The 22,977-nt window shown below is 43.7% G+C and overlaps 2 protein-coding genes across 2 annotated transcripts; both read right to left on the bottom strand.

Annotated features, from left to right (window-relative positions):
- Positions 1-1,780: 1,780 nt before the first annotated feature.
- On the bottom strand, positions 1,781-6,814 carry LOC120667133 (zinc finger transcription factor YY1-like). Its single transcript, XM_039947174.1, has 6 exons — positions 6,479-6,814; positions 6,306-6,364; positions 5,891-6,090; positions 5,307-5,396; positions 4,499-4,639; positions 1,781-2,636 (listed from the first exon to the last, which is right to left on the bottom strand). The coding sequence occupies exons 1-6, from the start codon at positions 6,610-6,612 to the stop codon at positions 2,118-2,120; spliced, it is 1,143 nt and encodes a 380-aa protein (XP_039803108.1). The 5' UTR covers positions 6,613-6,814; the 3' UTR covers positions 1,781-2,117.
- Positions 6,815-7,194: 380 nt separating this feature from the next.
- LOC120667130 (V-type proton ATPase 16 kDa proteolipid subunit-like) lies at positions 7,195-9,621 on the bottom strand. Its single transcript, XM_039947172.1, has 3 exons — positions 9,368-9,621; positions 8,987-9,272; positions 7,195-7,591 (listed from the first exon to the last, which is right to left on the bottom strand). The coding sequence occupies exons 1-3, from the start codon at positions 9,447-9,449 to the stop codon at positions 7,459-7,461; spliced, it is 501 nt and encodes a 166-aa protein (XP_039803106.1). The 5' UTR covers positions 9,450-9,621; the 3' UTR covers positions 7,195-7,458.
- Positions 9,622-22,977: the final 13,356 nt, after the last annotated feature.

The following is a 22,977-nucleotide window of genomic DNA, read 5'->3' as shown; positions in this document are numbered from 1 at the left end:
TCCGGGCGGCTCCGTAAGCGACGAGGAATGCCGGACGTTGGGCGGACGGTATTTCATTTACCGTCCGGGGTGGACGGTAAATAAAATACCGTCCACCCTGGGCCTCTCGTGGTCGTCGGATCGGCCTCGTGCGGCCAGGATTCTCCTGACTGGTTGCCGGCAGGGAGTGGTGCCCACCGTCCTCGCGCGCCTGACCGCCGTACCCCGGCGCGAAGCTCTGCGCCGTTGCCGCCCGAGAAGGTGGAGGGCTAGCTGAGGACGTCGTGCTCATCCTCTGCCCAGGCGGCGGCCGCGGCCCAGGCGCCCCGGTGCCGCTCCTGCCCGCCGGCGCAGTTCGTCGCCATGATCACGCGAACGTCGTCCGCGCGGTTCGTCGCCGTGACCTGACCTGGCTGGCGAACGTACATTGCTCGTGCCTGTGTATGCGCGAGGCGAGAAGCGCCACAAAGCACGCCGGCGCCGGAGATGACGCCTAACCGCACAGCTGCGACGGCGTAGAGCCGGAACACGCCCGCCGCGCGCGCCATCATCCTGCCGGGGCCCTCGTTGAGGACTGATGAGCTGTAGACCGCAATGAAAATCCTCAAAGCAAAACTGCTTGTTGGTATGCTCACACATGAAATTTTTTGCAAAACATCAATTAATCCTTTCTTCTTTCTCCTCTCTCGTCGGCGATCTGCCGCCGCCCTCTCTCCCTGCAATGCAAGCGCGAGGTCTGACCAGACCAACCCAACTCCCAATCTCAAGCCCTGCTTCAGCTTTTCACGCTGCCGCGCATCAACCTCATCCGAAGCGTACGCATCTGAGTACTGTATCTCACAACGCTGCTTGACTGAACCAACCCAAAGTCTCAGTCTGTCAGTCAGGGGTTCATTATCGACCAAGCAACCACCACACGCATCTTAGTGGAACCAACACTGATGCTTCTTCAAACAGAGCTCATCATCATCACATAAAAAGAGCACGGACATGAACTTTAGTTTGGTCACTACGCTGTATGCACTAACCTGCTGGCTGTTGGACATGGTTACAGAGGAAGGTTCAACTCCTCGAATCCCCATTATAGTCTCTTCCTTTATGCGAAATAAAAATTAGTCGAGATGACGAAATTTTGTTTCGAATCGTTCTCGTTTGAGCGGGCCTCGTTCCTTCTCTTATTAGTAACGTTTAAGCCGGAGATTGACAAGTAGGGTACGTAGCTCAAATGGTAGAGCGCTCGCTTTGCATGCGAGAGGCACGGGGTTCGACCCCCCGCATCTCCAATTTTTTCCCCTTTTTTTTGGTCCCCTTTTCATTAACAGTCTCGCCAACCACGGCAACAACTAGAGCATGACATTTGAGGGTTGTGCAGCTGCAGCCGCTGGGGCTGTGCAGCCAGCACAAACGAACACCCAACACCCATGGTTGGAGGGATAGCTTGATTCCTAGCTCAACCTTTTGGACAGCTGACAGGTTTCACTTTTCACTTTCACCAGGTTTATCTGTGCAGATTAAACCAAACTAAACCAACCAACATGTCGATGCCATTACGAGTTCATATGGCATTCTTCAAGCAGGAAGCAACAGAGCTGAAGAACTACAGAAAGCATGAGTGCGCCTCCTACCAGCAAGATCATGCTGGCAGGGCCCAAGATCAGCAGCAGCAGCAGGCGATTTCTGAATGACTTTAAATAAGTACCTTATATTTACAAGTAAAACTTGCCCCCTTAACAGCAGCATGCACACCACGCAGCAAATTGCTTATTCCGACATTTTTTTTCTTTTCCATCAACTGAGTGGATTGGTTTTTTAACTCCCTCGTTCATTCATCTTCAGCAAATAAAGTAACTGAAGTGAAAAATGTTTAAAATGAAAAATAATGTCAAGGAAAACATATCCCAACTATTTCACATAGGTTTCCTGGGGAAGTGAATATCCGGGAGCACATAACAGAGTACATATATCATGAACCATCTACACCTACTACTACCTATGGTTAAAGCTTAGAATTACCCACCACTACATTGATAAATTACTGATAATTAGGATTCGCAAAAACCAAATGTAGCAGCCAACCACATCTACCTCATCCACAAACTCAGCAGGATGTCAGGAAAGAGACAAAGACGAGCTGTTGGTCAATCTTCATCCTGAGTTTCCTCATCATCAGCATTGTTGCCATACCTTGTCCAGCCATCTTCATTGTTGTTGCCCCCATCTTCTTCGGTCTCTTCACTATCATCTTCGTACGTTGCCTTACCTGACCACTGGTGCTTGACACCACTGATATTGGAAGGCATCGCAGTTGAAATCTTGGTATTGTAGACTTTAGACGAGTGGACCTTGTGGGTCTTGCTTCTTTTGGGGTTTGGTGCAGTGTCACCAACCTCAGCATAGTTATACTGATACATCGTTTCATTCACACCATGCTGACCAGAAGCACCAAGCTTACCATTTTCCTCTTGGCCGTGTTCAGGATGCTGAGTTTTTAGATGAAGGTTCAATTTGTAACTATGAATGTATGCTTTGTCGCAACCTTCGTAGGGGCAGATATACGGGCGATCAGGAAAGCTTGTGGTTGCTGGAGTCGAAGGCTTTGGTGCACTGTGAGGTTTTTCTACTGGTGGAGTATGTTGCACTGCAACAGGAGTTCCAGTCTGCACCATGACCACAATGGGCACAATCAATTACACATGACAAAAGTATGCAAAGTTTGGATTAGCAACTGTAAAATTTATACTGGAATACTATGGAACTTTTAAGAGGACTGCTTATTTGGTTTATCCATACTAAATCAATATGAATCAACCTCACCATTTAGACATAGTTTTGCTAATGTGTTACAGTTTAGTATTTAAACTTGCAGAAAAACTAGAATAGCTTTCCAAGGACCATGGGCCTATGCAAACTTTGTATTAACACGGAAAGAATATACAAGTTCAGATTAGCAAATGCAAATTTTTTTATTGTAATACTGGACTTTGAAAATGATTATAATTGTTTTTTTTCTTGAACACAAGTGCAGTCAGAAGAGTTAGAACGCCCCACCTAGCCAACCCGACCATAAAACCCAGGTGTTATAGTGGGAGGGGTGGGGACTTTTATCCTCAGTCCAACATTCTCCCTACTACGTGCGAGCCGGGCGAGCCGCGGGGCTGTGCCACCTGTCCGGTCTCAGCACTTCGGTCTCAGCGAACGCAGCCAGGGAAATCGCGCAGCGGAAATGCGTGGCCGGGAGGGATCGAACCTAGGACCTCGGCTCTGGTACCAAGTTAGAACGCCCCACCTAGCCAACCCGACCATAAAACCCAGGTGTTATAGTGGGAGGGGTGGGGGCTTTTATCCTCAGTCCAACAAGAAGTGAGATAGATTATTGTCTCTGAAAAAACAAGGGGCTTTTACCCTTCTGAAAAAAAATCTCAAAGGGAGAGACATCCCACCATCCTATGCGCTAGCCAGCTTAACCCAGGAGACTCCTTGATTATTTAGTAAATTGATATGAGATTAATCGGACAAACCTGATGTACTACAACTTATTGCAATAGGAGTCTAGCTATGCAGTTAGTCAGTTATACTTGCTGAACAGTCCAAAAAAAAATCTCTACAAGGTGTCAGGGTAAAGCTGTTCATACAGTCCTATGTTCAGCCACAAACAACATAATACCCGAGCATTGAGATACCCTTCATCTTGTATAAAAGTAAATGCATCAGAAGGACTGTTTGCAACGAATTCTTCATCCCTAGAGAAGGAAGAAAACTACAAGGACACTCATAAGCTGATAGCTTGATAGCAAACAACTACTCCCTCCGTCCAAAAAACAAGTCATTATAGGATTCAAAATTTGTTCCAAAAAACAAGTCATCTTACCCTATTTAGAAAGTGCATAAGCATGCAAGAATCAATTAGTGCCAAATATGGGAAGTAAATAGAGGCAAACATGGTCATTTTACCTTTTTGTTAATTTGTCCTAGAATTTCTAGGATGACTTGTTTTTTTGGGACGGAGGGAGTATAGCATTAGCACAGCATACAACAGAGACAAAAAATGAGCAGCCTTTTTTTTTCTCGAACGCGCAGGAGAGCTGCGCATCAATATATTAAGAAGAGAAGGGGGAAAGATCCTCAAGATGTTACAGATATTTGGTGGTGTAACCCAAGTGGGGGCATTAGGTGGTGTGGATATTTGGTGCGGATGCTGGGCCCTGGGCCCGTGGTGTGTGCCTTTGCTGGCCAGCCCGTTCCAAGTTGATAATGGCCTGCGGGGACTTGAGCGAAACATGAGCAGCCTCACTGAGAAATGCTGCATACAGTCTGGCATGATAGTGCTGGGGTGTAGAAAACAGTTAGTTAAGATAACCTTTCACAGATTATCTTTACACATTTCTCATATCCATTTAGTACCAAGGATCTAACTTAGTTTTGTTTAAAAATAATAGTGACCACCGCAGGCAACAAGCAATCAAGAGGCAGGTATACCATGTATCATGATTAAAGAAGTTTAAGCACAATAGCAGTATACCTTTTCATGTGACTTGACATGGACTCTCAGTTTGGAGTCACTTGTAAATCTTTTGCCACAAGCTGGGAAAGGGCATATGTGATAATTCTCCAATGCATGTGTTTTGAGGTGTGACCGTAAGTTAAAATCCAACGAGAAGGCCTGAAATTCAAAGAATTAGTTTGTTACAAATGTGAATGCAGTAATAGCCAGATAACACACAGCCATAAGAAAGGGCATCCATTCACATCAACACAAGGGAATTGGAAAGGACCAGTTGGCTAGGAGGTTTGAGTCAGGTCACCATATCCTCGTGTGTCTAAATGGCCTTCAATAAGGCAGGTGCCAGTTAAGGACCCTAATTTTTTAGAGGGAAAAATAAACTATTTCAAACTGGTCATTCAAGGAGTCATCAGTCGCGGATGTGCAAACGGGAAGCTTTTTGTTGTATAACCTCCAAATCAGCAACAATTTTAGGAACATATTGATTGAGTACTTGAGTATACACACTTACAATGGGACTGGATGGATCCAATGAAATTTGATTAGAATAAAAGGGGCGTACCTAGTGCAGAGAGTTCCCGCTCTGTGCGGGGTCTTGGGAAGGGTGTCAGTGGCAGGCCTTACCCTCGCATGTGCAATGCGAGGAGACCGCGACTCAAACCGGTAAATCAAATTTAGACACGACATAGTACGCAAAGAATGGTGTGGATATATATAACTTGGAAAGGATAAGGTATATCTTGATGGTTAAAAGCAAAGGAGCCACAGTGCCATAGAATCCATGGTACCTTGTAAGTGCATTGCTAGAGAAGGATGAGGTTATCACCTTACCACAGCCTGGATGCGGACAGACAAAATCTTTTTGTCCTGTGTGTGTAAGATAGTGTCTCTTCAGCTTGGAGCTATCAACAAATTTCTGCAAGACAGAACAAATAAGTAATTAGGGTCTACATTGACGCTTTGAATGTTCTCAGAATAAGTATAGTAGACATGTGGTTTACTGGTTTACAGGTATATAATATAAAGACAGGGCGTATGGGCTTAGAACGTTAAATGTACAGTTGTCTGTTTAGGGCTTTTCTGTATGATAGGTAGCATCAAATTGGTTACTATTTATTTTGCCATTAGCTGCAATGAAATAACAGAGTAAATCTATAAAAAGAACAATTACACTATAGGGAAATAACAGGACTTGTCAGGACAAAGATTGTGCAATTACAGATAGTCTGAGCTAGGTATACTCAATTCAACAGGAACATCATAATTTCCTTAAGAAATAAGAACATAATTAGATGTTTACAGAATAGGTGGGTGCATATAAGTAGTTAAGTACAACGCTGAAGTGTGTAAATTCAACAACACAAAGAAAGGTGGTACTTATGATAATTTCCAGTGGAGATAGTAAGATACCTTCCCACAGTTGGGCTCATTGCAGATATACTGCTTCTCATTGTGCACGTGAGCGTGCTTGCGAAGTGCGCTGACATCAACAAAGGTCTTGCCGCAGTTCTCGTAGCTGCAGAGGAAAAGGATCTCTGTGGTGGGTTCAGACTTGGGCGCCTCTGCCTCCAGCACTATGGGGTTTTCCTTGGAGCTTCTGTGCCCATCCTCTGCACACCGGTAAGGAAGGGGGTTGTGGTTAATCACCCGCTGCGGATTTCCACAAATCAGCCCTAGCTACTGATCAAGATCCATGAACCATCAGCATTTCCAATGGACACCAGACCCAGCCTCTTGAAAAATTCAAGAATTAACCTACGCACCATGCCATCCCAACAAGGGAATGATGAAAAGGGAGGAGATTTCGCAGTTGTAAAATCCGTACCTCTGACCCACTTGAAGAGCGAGCATTTTCCGCCGGAGGAGGCGAGATCCAGCGGGATCCTGGGAACCGAACGCAACCAAAAAAAACAACGCAGAGAGCGCACGGTTAATCGGACTCCCGGCGCGGCAGAAGCATCGAAAAAGGTATCAGCGCGAGAGAGGGCGAGGACGCACCATTGCTTGACCCAGCGCGCGGCGGGGCGCGGCGGGCGGCGGACCGGCTCCGGCTGCGGCTGCGGCTGCGGCTGCTGCGGCGGGTAGTAGTACCTGTAGCCCCCCGATCCGGCGGCCGCCGCCGGGTACTCCATCGCCGTCCCTTCTTCCCTGTGCGCCGATGGCTGGCTCGCTCACCCCTAGGGTTTCGTCTTTCTCTCTCGCCGGCTGCGGCTGCGGGTGGGTTGGAGCAGCCTCTCGGTCGGTTTCGGCTTGGTCGGTCGGAGCCGGAGCTCACCTTTGCTCGCGGGTTTAACGGCGGCCGGAGAAAGCCTTCGGCTTTGCGTTCTTCCCTCCGTCCCATGTGTTGTTGTACGAATCTCAAAGCACAATCCAACCGTAAATCCTCAAGCTCCCATGATGGTAGTCCTCTTCGACATGGTGATGACGATGAGTAGTTCTAAACTTAAGTTTTCAAAAAAAGAGTAGTTCTAAACTTGCAAGTTCATGCCTTTCTTGGGCAATTCATCTTCATGTGGTGATTTACCGTGCCACGGAGGCACAAGGTCCACAACATTCGTAGTTTCACGCACTTGGGCACATGATTGTTACCATTCAAATCTCCATGAGATTTACACACAGCAACTCGGCATCAGTGATGACTGATGACAATATGGCATCTCCGACAACTCATGAAGCAACACAAAGCAAACAGATCAGTGCAAACACTACAAGCATAATGAAATCAAACAGCATTGAACGAACAAAAATTAGTCCAGCTTTGCTTATTTATTCATCACACCCGGGGCTTGCTGCCTATTATTTCAAATAAATACAACAGCACGAACTACAAGCGCTAGCTAGGTTTGTCTTGGCAGAGCAATGATAATAATATTACAAAGGGTGGAACAGGTTCAACATGACCCTGTACAATGTTCACCGAGAAAAGGAACACTTTGAATACAATCATCCATGAGTCGTGTGCATTTCTCTGACCCCCTCTAATCGGCACGAGATTGGCCAGCGCGAGAGGAGAGGATGATACCGACGATCAGACCGTACAGAGCAAGAGCTTCCGCGAAGATGAGGATGAGGATCATGCCCACAAACAACTTCGGCTGCTGTGCGTTCGCCCTGAAGAGGAGACAAGTCAGAATGAGCTAAGATTGTCTACTTGCTGCAAACAAGGGCTAAGCTGTACAGGTAGAACAGTATCACCAAAGCCAACAACCAAAACTACAAAATGGAACCCTTAATGCCACAACCATTTACCCATTTCCTCCCTCCCCAAATCCACAGCATGCCTAGCTCACATGGAAAAATGTTGCAGATGATAAGAAAAATACAATGACAACTTAATGCAAACACAGGCTAAGCTGTGACAAATTTGACCATGGAACAAAATATACTTCCTTATAAGAAAACCTAGTGTATATTAGCAACCAATAACAGAAACTAGTGCTACCAACCTAGTGTATATTAGCAACCAATAACAGAAACTAGTGCTACCACGGCATATTATTTATAATCAGCCTGAATAAGTTTTAGTACAACAGAGCTCCAGGAGTACTAAAGCTGAGGTAACAAAATAAATTGAGTTGAAATATTTGCATGCCATTCATTGAAAAATTCATAAGCAGGTCAACTGAGTGTGAAGGCAAAAGGTTAGTGTGGATTAGGACACCAGAGCATTATGATGCCATAAATGTGAGTCTAAAGATCAAAGTTTTTACAGGAGTAGAGTAGGTATCACCAATCAATAAATAAAACTACGAAAGGGAAAACCCTTATTGCCACCACAACCCCTTTACCCATTCACTCTCTCACCAAGTCCACTGCACATGCCTAGTTCATGTGGAAAATTGCTGCAGATGAGTATCTTACAAGCTATATTTATTGGAACAAATTCTGAAATGAACTGAACTAGATGGAATTTGGAGGATCATGGATTATGAAATCTCAAATCAGAACTAAGTTAAGTCCTCAATGAATGGACCACTACCATAATCACTATGTAATTTGCATGTTAAAGAGACATGTCAAACTGATGGATGGGCCTTTTTGTTTATTACAGCAATCTAGAGGCCGAACACTGACAACATTGCTATGCGTAAGCGTAACTACTGAAGCATGCCCAATTCAGACCCAAACGCTTTTTCCCCTTTCAAGAAGGGGAGACTGCATAGTCAAAATACGAGATCAAACTCAAACAGTCATAAACTGACAAGCATAAGCCATTTGTAGTTTGCAACCATGCATGCCTAAGGCAAGGCCGGAAATTCTACTCGTTTTCATCAATTAGGCTTTGAGCTACCATGCTCGATCCTACATTACAGATCTTAGGTTGGTGACAATTTATCAAGCCCGAATCAGTCACAAAGACGCTGTATGTTGTAATCAAACCAGATAAAACGTGCACAATGGATCTCAACTACAATGAGAGCTCCCTAAATTAGCAGCAGCATCCATGATCCACACGATCCTTGATCCATGAACCGCAAGGGAAGGAAATGGAAATGGAAATGGTACCTGACGCCGGCGTCTCCGACGATGCCGATGGCCATCCCGGCGGCGAGGCCGGCGAGGCCGCAGGCGAGTCCGGAGGAGAGGTGCGCGTAGCCGTCGAAGAGGTAGTAGGGCTTGGCCTTGGGGTTGATCCCGGTGGAGATGATGACGGCGATGATGAGGCCGTAGATGCCGAGGACTCCGGCCATGACGACGGGGACGATGGACTTCATGACGAGCTCCGGGCGCATGACCCCCATGGAGGCGACCCCGACACCGCTCTTGGCCGTCCCGTAGGCGGCGCCCATGCCTGAGCATCCGGGGGCGGATGGATCCAGCGGTGAGGGAGGGAGGGAAAGAGATCTGACGCGGGAAGCGACGGGGAGGAGGGCGGGTGGTGCTTACAGGAGAAGATGAGCGCGGCGGCGGCGCCGAGGAAGCCGAAGAAGGGGGCGGTCTCATCGCCGCTGAAGGTGGAGCCCGCCATGGGATCTCGCCGGCCGGGGAAGAGAGGAGAGGATGGACGGGGTCAGGCTCAGGCCACGATGATCCAACCCCTGCTGGTTGCTGGAGCCTGGAGCTCGATCTGACTCGCTCGCCCTTCTCTCTCTCGCCCTTTCTGTGGACTCCGGCAACCGGCAGAAAAAAAAAGAGAAACAATACTATTTGTTGGTGGGCTCATGGGCTGATATTTAGGCGCTGTTTAGATCCGACTCCGTAAACCCCGTAAACAAAAAAAATGTCACATCAAATATTTTGACACATGTATAGAGTAATAAATAAAGTCTATTTACAAAATTTTTTGCATGGATGTGCTGTAAATCGCGAGATGAATCTAATGACCCTACTTAATTCACGATTTGCAACAGTAATGCTACAGTACCATCCGCTAATTATGAATTAATTAGCATCATTAGATTCGTCTCGCGATTTACAACCCATCTTATAAAAAATTTTGTAAATAGATTTTATTTAGTACTTCAAATTCAAATTAGTAAAATTTCTTTGCAAAATTTTTTTGCAACGGAACTAAACGCGACCTTAATCCTTCTTTTGGGCTCGGCTCGTGGGCTGCGTCTTCGTTCCTGGGCTGAGAGATAGAACAGAAAGATTGGTGGTGAGGTGAATGTTGTTTTGCTCCCTCCAGTCACCTACTCGGCGATATGTAACATTCCCGGCCCATTGGATGGATAGGTCAAATATGCTGGTGCAATAGTACCTTCTTTCCCTAAAAAAACAGTACCTTTTTAAGATGAAAATTAAAGCTTTTATATTTGACTGAAAACAATCTTATTGTTGGATAAAACTGAAAACATTTTCACCTTTGTTTTTCGTGCTTTTATGGTGTGAAAATAGAGCCTTTGTTTTACATGCGCGTGTATTTCAGATTTAAAACGAATGTTTTTCGCACATTTATTTGCTTTCATTTCTCTTCTTTCAGTGGGAAGTGTGCTGTTCGTGATCCCGTGTGCTGTACGTGATCTCCACCACCAATGCTTTGATAGATTTCATTTGCGCTAGCGGCCGGCCATCGTTTGTATCGAGCGGCCGGGGAGGGAGTTATTAATGGATCGATCGATATTATATTGGTGGTAACAAAATACAACCATCGTCTTGTCTTCAGATATATATATATATATATATATATATATATATATATATATATATATATATATATATATATAGGATGCTGATAAGCATAAGGAATAACGATCGGTCACTATGTATATTCTGATACCACGAGGTGGAAGAGAGACCCATGTCTCTCAACATGCAAGCTATCCACATGATATAAGAATTTACTATATCAGACACCACATCACTATTCGCTAGAACCATCTATTTATGTATTTCACTGATTTTCTATAACTAGTAGTGTCCATGCAAAAAAAATGTTGTCATGCAATCATCTTAATGTTCCTACTTTCAAATTTTACCTTAAAATTTTGTTTAAGAAATTCCGCAGCAACAACAGAGTATTACCTAGTAGACATATATACTCCCTGCTACACTTGAAAGTCGAATTAAAGCTAGGAGATGTAGCCGGACCCATTGCTCTCTTCCCCTAGTTACAGTCCTCAGTGGCGAATCAAGGGAGACTCGTTTTTCCACGTCGATTCATCGTCATCCTCGCCTCCGGAGCCCTCGCCGGCGTCAGAGGAGGAGGGTATTGGACGAATCGGTGGCGGAACTATTTTCTTTCCTTGTTTTATAGTTTCTAGTAGCTAGGTTCGGTCTGTGTGGCATCGACGCGATGTGCACCATGTCTTTTGGAAGGGTTGGCGAAGCCGATGGCGGTGGCAAATCTGGTGAGCTCCTCTTTGGCGTTGGCCCATGGAGAATAAAGTGGCCTCGAGCGGCGATGTGTTGCCATTCGAGGCTTTCCTTCCTCCCAGTTCCAGCCCCGAGCGAGTGATGATGTCGAGAGGATGACGACGACTTTGGGCTAAGCTTCATCAACCGAAGCTTCTTCGACATCTCCTGCGGTTTCCCCATCTTCATGGTGCCCCGCAAAGGGAGATCCAGGCACGGGCTTCTTTAAGGCCGCTCTTGGAGGAAGAAGATGGACTCTGATTGGTTTCAGCGAGTAGCGCTGGCGGCCGGGGTTTCATCAGAGCAGCTCCAGTGTGAGCTTTGAGGGCGTGCTCCAAAGCACCACCATCACTTTTTCTAGGTGCCACACGCTAGAGGATAGAGTGCTAGTAAGCATCATCTTAGCATCGGTGCTTATTACTTTTGCACCTGGTGCTTCAAATAAAATAGCATTTTTTACTCATCACTACTACTTGGCTACCACATGCATGGGAGGGAAAAGTTGTCAATCATAATTGTTTATAGGATAAAAGGTTGCTTTAGCTTTAGATTATACTCTGGAGTGTTTTGTTCCACGGAGCATCTAGATGACATATCTAAGCAGTGGCGAAGCTACCCATTAGCATTGGGGTCACAAGACCTCGATAAAAATTCAGAATTCTATAGAACTCTACAGCGAATACTAATAGAAGACCCCGTTGTATAAACATGAAGACCCCGATGACATTTGTGGCTGGCTTCGCCCCTGTATCTAAGCTTAGCACTACCCCATGGTCTATACTCTGCGGCTGCTCTCAGAGATGAATCTCTCCATGGGTTGTGTTGTGATGTATTTCTCGGTTGTTCCAAAGGTTTTTTCTGTAAAACTCCAGGGATGTGCAACGTTACGTTTAATACATTTCCCCATTCGCAAAAAGAAAAAACTACGAGACGTACATATATACTGCTCGATCGATCCATCGATATGACCGTACACTTATCTAGTGGGTTAGTACGTTGTGATGCGGCCCCGGTCGGCCGTTCATGTCGATGGATCGCACATCCATCATATCCATCATAAACATGTACCTAGTACAACACAACTTCCATCGGCTGCCGCGTCTTTGCTTTAATTTTGATGCATGCTTTGCTTGGCTTGTGGGTGTGCGTTACAGATAAGATGATAAGAACCTTGTTAACTAGCAAGCTATCATTCGATCACCATGCTTAATTATTGTACTGTACTGTCCTCAAAGTTACAAAATGACGACCCGGCCCCAATCTTCCTTTTATATGTATGCACACGTTATTAGCATTTAATAGTATATCATTTTTTAGCTCGATCCAGCCAGCTACCTTCATTTCCGTGTGATAGGTAGTACTCTCTCCGTCCCAAAATAATTGCAACTATAGAGTTTAAAATTTGTCTAAAAGAATTGCTAATTTTGATCTACCTACCATAAAAAATAAGATAATTTTCACAAGATTCTAGCAAAAAATAACAAATATCTTATTCACTCATCACAAAAGACAAAATATATTTTTTTAATTTTACATTTAGTATTGATTTGCATGCTCGATTCAAAAATTATATTTATTTTGAGATTGAGAAAGCATGCTGTTTTGGACTGCCGGTGGGCCTTTTGTACGGCCGGCCGGCCGGCCAGCCAGCAGCTGGTGGATCTATCTGGATCTGCTCCCACACACGCATGTATTTTCAAGCCAGAAAACTGTCCATATGATTTGTTAGAAATTTGTTATTTTTATATCTCACAAATAAATTCGAGTTTGGACAAAATATTTTACAAGGTTGTGTATCATCATATCATCTACATGTGTGATTTTTTTGGTGAATTTAGATGACTTTTTTTGTCGTGGTTTGCATGAATTTTCATAAAAATTGTAGTTTCTACCAGATATGTTATCTTTCGTAGTAGTGTAGCTCTCGATCCAATAGAACAACGTGCATGCTAGCTATACACAATGCTTCCGAACTTAATTGCATGGAGACAACTCTGGATGAATCTCCAGACGTAGTTTTTTCTTTGGCATGCATGCGCGCCATATTAATTCGGGAATTGAATGCTAGACTAGAGAAATTATATTTTCTATGTAGTGATTGTATAACAACCCTTATCAGCCTTTATTCACTTGGCTGTGGCAAATGGCTGGTAATGATTTGTTATGAGAGAACAGTACTGCTGACTGGCTGGTTGGCTGACAAGTCAAGCCGAACACAGCGATTATAATTGTAGTTCAGATGTGATTAATTGGCCGGCTAAGTAGCACGAAGCTGCATGGGCTTAATAATTCATAATACAACGGTTCTATATGTGTTGTCTCGTGTACACATGGATGTTTCCATCTTAATATCTTACTAGCTAATTAATATTTTTTAAGACTACGACAACGTATGTTTTGAGTGGAAAAGTGCACTCAACATCATCAAGGAGAGAAAGCTTTTGAACTTGAATTGGATGAGTAGGATATGATTACATGTGCATGCATATATGCAAAACACGTGCGGTATGAACAACCAACACCTTTGCTTTTTCGAATGAAATTAAATGTGGACATGCCTGTATGAACGTATGCATACACACGGGTGCTACTGTTGGCGCTCCATCGTACGTGCACATTTTGTGATGTGGGCTTTGCTTTATATACGTTGGCTGCTAGCTGGACGACAGTCGACAGGTGCAACGGAAAACATCATCCATCCATCCATGATTCATCCCATCGCCGACCAAACAGCAGTTTCGCACGAGCGAGAGATCGATAAAGGTACGTATGTCGTTTGTGTGCTGCATGATCATCGACCACACATCTATCGATCCAATACCTTTCGTGTAAAGCGTCCTGATGATCGATCGTGTGGTGAAATGGATATACGTACATTTTTACTAAAGTTGTCAGAGTGTGAGGCCACAAGGCATACTCTACCACAGTGCTGCAATTGATGTGCGCAACGTTTATTTGACATGTCACTGGCCTGCTAGTAGTAGCTAGTTTTCCATCTACTGTACAGTATACAGCAGGTGCATAACTTAATAACCTTCATTTAATCCTTTTTTGTACATGGAAAATCTATTTATTTTTCATGCAAATAACAGATATCTGCTTACTTTAATCTATGAAGCTTCAAAAAATAAATTAATAAGGATGATGCATGCGCTCTCATTGCACAAAAAAGGCACATGCAGGTATGTATACTCCCTTGATGACCTACCAAAATGAGAGAGCACCAGCCTCTGTGGCAAATCTAACTTCTTTCCATGGCTAGCTTCAGTTCCACTAAAATCGATCTTCTTACGTCGATTCATGATTCATGATAGGAAACTGCACCATCATAAAAGATAAGCTAAAAGGCCATGAATGGCCCAGGGAGGCCGGCCGCTTTAGCCAAAGCATGCATTTTAATTGATCAAACATTGTTCACATGTTTCTTAGCTGTTGCAACTTTCTTTTCTGTGAGGGTACCTACTGTGGGTTTACCCACGCGAAACACTACGAAGTGAAAGACGCCCCCCCCGGGGGGGGGGGGGCATCCCATATGTTTGCTTTTAAGACTAATATATTTAATGTCCTTTTTGAGAAAAGTTAATTATACAAAAGGAAAAAAATAGAGAGGAAATGGGAGGATCACGATATAGCACTACTACAGAAAGACTAATTTATCCCGGTTGGGAAACCTTTGTTGTCCCGGTTTCCCAACCGGGAACGCCAGGCCGGGGCAAAAGGGGGTCCTTTTGTCCCGGGTCTGGCAACCGGGACAAAAGGTCCCTTTTTTTCCCCTGTTTTCCTTTTCTCAATTCTTTTTCTATTTCAATTATACTTTTGCATTTCAATTAAACTTATGTATTGGAATTCAGTGTGTATGATCTCCACTAATATATACATATATATAGTTACTTATATAATATTTGTCCTAGATAGTTTTCATATATAAATTAATTCACTTATATATATATATGTATACACATATCTATACATGTGAATTCCTTTACATATGAAAATGTCTAGGACCAATATTATATATATATATATTATTGGAGTGCTTATATATATAATACATACATACATACATACATACTCATAAATAGAAATTTAATACATACACACACATATATATTTACATAGGTATATTCGTTCTTAATTACATATATACGCGTATATTATTATATTTACTGCGATTGTCAATATTAGATAGTCCATCATAGTAGAATTCGCCTTTTGGATCGAGGACTTGCTCAACAATAAATCCGGACAATTATTCTTGAATCGCCATAATCTTTTCCTCCGGTATGAGTTTATCGCGCATCTCCGCGAACTATGGAAAAAGGGGATAATTAATTTCGACTAATTAAAATACGAGTTCAAATATTAACAAGTTTTTTACTTACTTCCTCCTCCCAATCTGTCCAGCCCTTTGGAGGACCTACCAGACCATGGATGTTCTCGCATACATAGTATGCGCATAATACAGTGCCTTGTTTCTGCCTCATACACTTTAAGAGAGAAGAAATTATTAGGTATTTACATGAATATATAATAAAACAAATGAATCGTGCAACGAATCATCCAAGTGCGTACCGCAAAATCTGTCTTGATCTTCAATTCCTTGTCAAATTTGCCTGGATGATTTTTAGCGAATTCTTTCCAAATCCTGTGCATGATTAGAACAATTATAGTCAAGTAACAAAGTTATTCAAATTATCGGTCATCGACGGAGTAGTGGTAGAATAACTTTTTCATCATGTTAAGAAGATTTTCGTATTGTTCTAGAGGTCTCCTCAATGAGTCCATAACCACGAGTAGGCTCTTCTCGGGAATTATGACAATTAGGACCCAGTGTTCACTGCAAGATTATACAGAGGCAGTTATTGGTAGTTAAAGTTTAAACAATTCGGTTACAGAATAGAAAGAGTTAGACGAAAGGAATCACTCACGTAAAGTTGTAAGGAAACAATATCATTTGCTTGTTGTGATGAACGCTTATGTACTTGAACAAGTTTTGGTATAGCTCATCGGCAGTGTCGCGTAGAATCCTCCAATTACAAGTAATTGGGTCGATGAAGCCGAGGTGAGAGTATCCCTTTCTCCTGCAAGTTTGTATCTCCATTCTACATGATACCGAATAAATCAAGGGATCAGTATGTTGAGATCATGCAAAACAACACATAAGGAGAGTAAAATACTTACAGAACCCACAAGCCGACCATAGAGATGTCGAGGGCCTCCTGATGGAATAGTTGGTAAATTTCTTCCCAGTTTATCCATATAATGCCCCCCGTAAGAAATCATCATCTTTGATCTTTGATCTTTGCGCCCTGCAGCTTATACATTTGCGTTGGAAGCACGGACACTACTTCGGGGGGTACAAGAGTTTTGCCGATCTCATACGTCCATTTGACGACCACATCGGCCTTTGGAATATCTTCTCCCCCTGCAATCTGAGCCGCCGTCAGGTTTGATTCTTTCAAAAATGTAACAAAGTCTTGTTCTTGCGTCGTCTGTCCCACTACGAGAGGCTCTATTGATTGTTTCTTTTGGGCTCCGAGGTGTGGAACGTCGGACGACGACGACTTTGATTGTCTCTTCTTTTTCTCAGTAGTTTTGATAATTGTGCGTTCGTAGTCTGAAGGGGGGGGGGTCTCTCGGAATGAATTTTCTCTTATTTGCTTCGCACATTTCCTTAAAAAAATTCAAATCTATCGGATTTATCACTTTCTCGGGCTCCGGCTTCGGCTTCGGCTTGAAGTGCTTTTTAACTCTTTCTTGAGTTACTCGATCGCATTTTTCAAGGCTCATGTCCCAGGGTTTTATAGGAGCCTCCTTGGTTTTCTTCTCTTTTTCCTTCTTCTTTGGAGGCTCCTTAGCCGGTGCAGCTACCTTCTTTGCCGGTGGCCGTTTCTGCTTCTTTGCCGGCGGCGGAGGGGGTGACCATGGAGGCGACGGTGACGCTTGAGTGTTCATCGGCGCATGAGATGATGGTGATGGAGAAAGTGCCGGTGAACCTTGCCGAGACAGTGCTGCCCTTGGGGAGTTTTGCGGAGATGCCGGCCTTGGACAGGCATGCTGAGATGCCGGTCTTGGTGTTTGATCATCCGACTTTAGGACAATGTAGTGCTTATCTCATAGGATGTAGTCATGAATGGCTTCTGCTAGTGTCCTCTCCCCATCGCCTCCAGGAATATCAAGCTCGAGCGTCTCCCAACCCTGGCACACCTGCTCCACGCCAACTCTTGTGTATCCTGGCGGAATTTGCTGCCCGTGGTACACGTCGCCTGGTTGGGTTGGCATGGCGGTACCGTACGCAATAGTGAACATTAAGTTTTTAACGGCAGTCTGCAGGTCACAAGGTGTCCGCTGGGTGATCTCATCCACTAGAAATCGCTGCGGGGCTGTTGCTTCAACTGCGGCCTGGATCCCCGTTGGCTCGGCGACGGCGACGTCTGTGGAAGCGCAGCTGCTTTTCCGCTGAGACAAATGATCGGCTGCGACATTAGGCTCTGGAGGCACCGTTTGCGCTTGCTGTTGCTGGCTCATTGCTATGGCCACTTGGCGTTGAACCTCTTCCTCCAGTCTTTGATCGTGTGACATGAGCCGTTCCTCTAGCCTTCGCAATTGCTCCCACTCATCATTCTTTCTTCTTTGCCGGCTTCTATATGATTCAATGTAATCCCTGAACCCATACTTCCACGGAACCATGCCTTTGCCTCTTGTGCGGCCCGGTTGCTCTGGATTCCCAAGGGCGTAAGTCAGCTCGTCCCTCTCTCTATCCGGCTGGAATGTTCCCTCGGCCGCTGCTTGTATGGCCTCCTGTAGTCTCTGGGCTGCTCGCTGGATGTTTGGCCCATAGATGCAGTCACCAGTAAATGGGTCCAAGCTTCCCCCGTGACCATAAAACCAGGTCCTTAACCTTTCAGGCTAGTTCATGGTCGCTGGTTGGATGCCTCTGTCAAGCAGATCCTGCTCCATCTTCTCCCATTTGGGTATTGCAAGCTTGTAGCCTCTTTGGCCTAGAGTGTGATAGTACACTTTCTTCGAGGCGTTGTCTTTGGCCTTCTGCACCTTCTGAAGCCCAAGCTCTGAAGACTTATATTCCACAAATGCATCCCAGTGACTCCTGAGCTTTTCGAGCTCGCTAGTAAATACGAGTGTGGTCCCGGTCTTGATATATTTCTTCGTCAAAATTTTCTTGAATGATTGCAGCTGTTCGGCCATCTTACTCAGGATCCAGCGCTTGCATATCTCTTCGGATTCAGCTGGAACCATGAAGTTTTTCTTAAGCTCCCACCAGCACCATTCTTTTTCTGTTTCGGGTACCGCATCCCGTTCCTCGCTTGGATTGGAAGCTTTCCAGAGCCTGAAGCTGATCGGGATGTGGTCCCTGATAATAATCCGGATTGTCTTATGAATTTTTTGGCGGCAGCTTCTGGAGCGATCGATTCGCCATCTGGACCAACTTCCGTTATAATGAACCGGCCTTCCAATTTTTTGTTGGGCCTCGCTTCGTCTTTTTCTGCTGCGACGATGATCCAGACGGCTATAAAAAAACATTCATAATATTCATATAGATTCAGATGAAAATATGATTGTCACTACAAATAAGTATAGTTGTGATATGTACATCAGCACTTTGTTCAGCAGCAGCGTCATCCTGAATAGATGGTGGCTCAATTCCATCACCGGACATATTCAAATATATGTCGGTATTGCTGCCATCATCAGCTTGTTCAGCGACATCTCCTTGACCTTCGCCAATCATATTCAACAGGAACTGTTCGTCTTCCGCGTCTGTGTGTCGCGGGTCCATCATAACTAAAATATGAATACAAATAAAACCCTTAAAAAATTCTCTAAATAATCCATATATTTAGATCGGTAACGATCGGAAACTATCGAAAACGATTCGGTCGGTATCGGTAACGATCGGAAACTATCGGAAATGATTCGGTCGGTATCGGTAACGATCGGAAACTATCGGAAACGATTCGGTCAGGATCGGTAACGATCGGAAACGATTCGGTCAGGATCGGTAACGATAAAAAACTATCGGAAATGTTTGTGTGTTAGCGCGAGTTTGCGAGCTCGAGAAGTAATATAAATGACATAATTAAATAATAAATACATGATACATTAAAATATTTGAATGACATAATTAAAGAATAAATACATAATAAATTGAACTCTTTGAATGACATAAAAAAATAACAAATACATGATAAATTAAAGTCTTTGATTGACATAATTAAATAATGAATACATCATAATCGAAATTCTCTCTAATTCTATATTTCCTTCTCTATTTCTCTCTAAATTCTCTCTAATAATATATCCATAATTTGTAGCTAATAATATACCCAAAATTGAATTCTAATAATATATCCAAAATTGAATTCTAATAATATTTCCATAATTAAATTCTAATTATATATCCAAAATTGAATTCTAATAATATTTCCAAAATTGAATTCTACTAATATATCTATAATTGAATTCTAATAATATATCCAAAATTGAATTCTAATAATATTTGCACAAAATTTGCACCTAATTCTAATAATTGAATTCTACTTAATATATCATAAATAAAATGAACAACTAATTCACTAAAATTTGCACAAAATTTAGGGGTCGGTGCCGTTTTCACCTAATGCAGCTCGGGGCGAGGTTGGGACGGCGAGCTTGGGGCGGCGCACAGGCGAGGCGGAGGTCGAGGACGACGACGGCGCAAGCGGCGTGGCGGTGGACGACAGGCGCGAGCGGGGAGGAGGGACGACGTCGGCGCTCGGGGTGGGGGCTCGGGGCGGCGGAGATCGGGGACGACGACGCGTTGGGGCGGCGGAGCTCTGGGCGGCGCTCAGGTAGGCAGAGCTCGGGGATGGCGGACCTCGGGACTGGCGGCACAGTGCGGCGGCGGAGCTCGGTCGGCGCGTCCTCTGGTGGCTGGGGACGGCGGCGCTCCGGGACAACGACGACGGCGAGCAGGAGGCGTTGGGCGCAGGGGACGGCGGCGGCACGAGCGAGGCGGAGTTCAAGAACTGACCAAGTGCTGGAGGAAGGCGGAGGAATGAGAGATATATATGGTGGGGGCTTTTTGTCTCGGGTGAAGCCACCACCCGGGACAAAAGGGTCTTTTGTCCCGGGTGGTGGCTTCAACCGGGACTAAAGATGATTTTGGGTGGGCCGGGAAAATTCCCAGCCCGCGGCCCACCTTTAGTCCCGGGTGGATCTACCACCCAGGACAAAAGGGGCCCGTTTTCCCTCGGTCCCGCCAAATCTTATGTTTGTTTTTGTTTCTTTTTACTTCTCTTTTAAAATTGGCTTTCATTTGTTAGTTCAGTTAATAAAATTATGATTCCAAAAATTATGGAACAAAATTTCTTATCTCTATATAAACTTGATACATGTAACAAAAATAATTAATTTTCATTCAAGTGATTGGGACAACGAAATATATAACTTTTTTGAAATCATATTTATTATTTTGACCATGCAAAAATATATTAGGTGAACAAATTTTTTCAAACTGTTGCTTTTTGACAGAAAATGGATTCTATCACGATATTAACGTTTAAAAAGTGAATTTTAGATAAAATTAAGCAATTTCATGATATTAATGAGTAGTGTGTGAGTTTGAGAGATAGTGTGTGTGTTAGTGAGATTGTGTGTGTTAGTGAGAGAGTATAGTGTGTTAATGTGAATGTAATTTCATGAAATAAATAAAATTAGTTGAGTAATCTATTATTGAATGAAAATTATAATTGAGTCTGGTAATTAAGTGAAAAATATAAAAAATAATATATATAACACATAAAGTATAATTGTACAGTACATATATAATAAAAGTATTCGAATTGCGATTATGTTTTTATACAATAATATAAAATGATTCAAGTACATGAAGCATTAGCGGTAACAGACTTTCTCTTCACAAATATCCCTTGATTATGATCACGGCGCAAGTATGGAGCATCATCATTGTCTAGCAGGATGCATGGATTAGCATTTACTTCGAAAGGTGGAATGGCAACAAAAATATTATATTCTTCTGACAAGTCTGTCTTGTCCTCCACTCCAATGATGTTTCTCTTTCCTGATAGAACTATGTGTCGCTTAGGCTCATCCTTTTGCTTGTTTATCCCCTTCTTTGGCTTGCTGGACATGTCCTTAATGTAGAAAACCTGAGCGACATCCTGGGTTAGGACAAATGGCTCGTCTCTATACCCAAGACTGTTGAGATCAACTATTGTCATCACATACTCATCTTTTGTTACCCCTCCTCTAGATAGCTTAACCCATTGGCAACGAAATAGAGGCACCTTGAAATTGGGACCGTAATCCAGCTCCCATATCTCTTCAATGTAGCCGTAATATGTGTCCTTTTTTCCATTATTGTCCGTGGCATCCATACGAACACCGCTATTTTGGTTGGTACTGTTTTTATCTTGGGCTATCGTATAAAATGTGTTTCCATTTATCTCGTACTCTTGGTATGTTAAGATATTCCAAGATGGTCCCCTAGCCAATAAGAACAGTTGTTTACTTATATCCATGTTATGCATTAGATGCTTCCGCAACCAGCTGCAGAAAGTGTTCATGTGCTCACGTGTAATCCATGCCTCAGACTTTTCCGAGAAATTGGAGAGCAGAATTTTCTTGTGTTCCTCGATATATGGGTCAACAAAGGATGATTGTTGAAGAACCGTATAATGCGCTTTCTTGAATGAGAAATCATCTATGCAGACATAAGATTTTTTTCCTAATATACCCTTTCCAGTTAGTCTCCCCTCATATCGCGATTCAGGGACTCCAATCGGTTTAAGGTCATCAATAAAGTCAACACAAAAGTCAATGACCTCCTCAGTTCCGTAGGCACTGGCGATGCTTCCTTCTGGACGAGCTCGATTACGAACACATTTCTTGAGTACCCCCATGAACGTTTTGAATGGGAACATGTTGTGTAGAAATACTGGTCCGAGGATATCAATCTCTTTGATAAGGTGCACTAGAAGATGTGTCATGATGTTGAAGAAAGATGGTGGAAATATCAGCTCAAAGCCAACAAGACATTGCACCACATCGTTTTGCAGCTTTATCAAATTCTCCGAGTCAATTATCTTCTGAGGAACTATGTTGAGGAAGGCACATATCTTCACGATGGTTAACCGGACGTTATCAGGCAGAATCCCCCGCAGCACAACCGGAAGAAGTTCGGTCATAAGCACATGGCAGTCATGAGACTTGAGATTTGTAAATTTCTTCTTTGCCAAATTTAAGATTCCTTTTATATTAGATGAGTATCCAGATGGATCCTTTATACTGCTCAAGCAGTCAAACATGGTTTCTTTCTCTTCCTTGCTAAGAGTATAGCTGGCAGGACTTAAGTATTGTCGTCCATTATCTCGCTGTTGTGGATGTAAGGCATCTCGTTCTTCCATACGTTGCAATTCTTGATGTGCTTCTACTGTATCTTTTGTCTTTCCGTACACTCCCAAGAATGCTATCAGGTTGACGCAAAAATTCGTCGTGAGGTGCATCACATCAATTGCATGACGAACATCTAAGACTTCCCAATATGGTAGCTCCCAAAATATAGATTTCTTCTTCCACATGGGCGCATTGTGCAATGCCTGCCCCAGATCTGGAACTTCAACCTCTCCGTTTCACTCTCATAGTCTGCCTGCACATTGTGCAATGCCTGCCCCAGATCGTCG

This window comes from Panicum virgatum, chromosome 3N (genome assembly GCF_016808335.1).
Source record: "Panicum virgatum strain AP13 chromosome 3N, P.virgatum_v5, whole genome shotgun sequence".
In the NCBI taxonomy this organism is placed as follows: domain Eukaryota; kingdom Viridiplantae; phylum Streptophyta; class Magnoliopsida; order Poales; family Poaceae; genus Panicum; species Panicum virgatum.
This window is presented reverse-complemented; position numbering and strand designations above follow the sequence as displayed.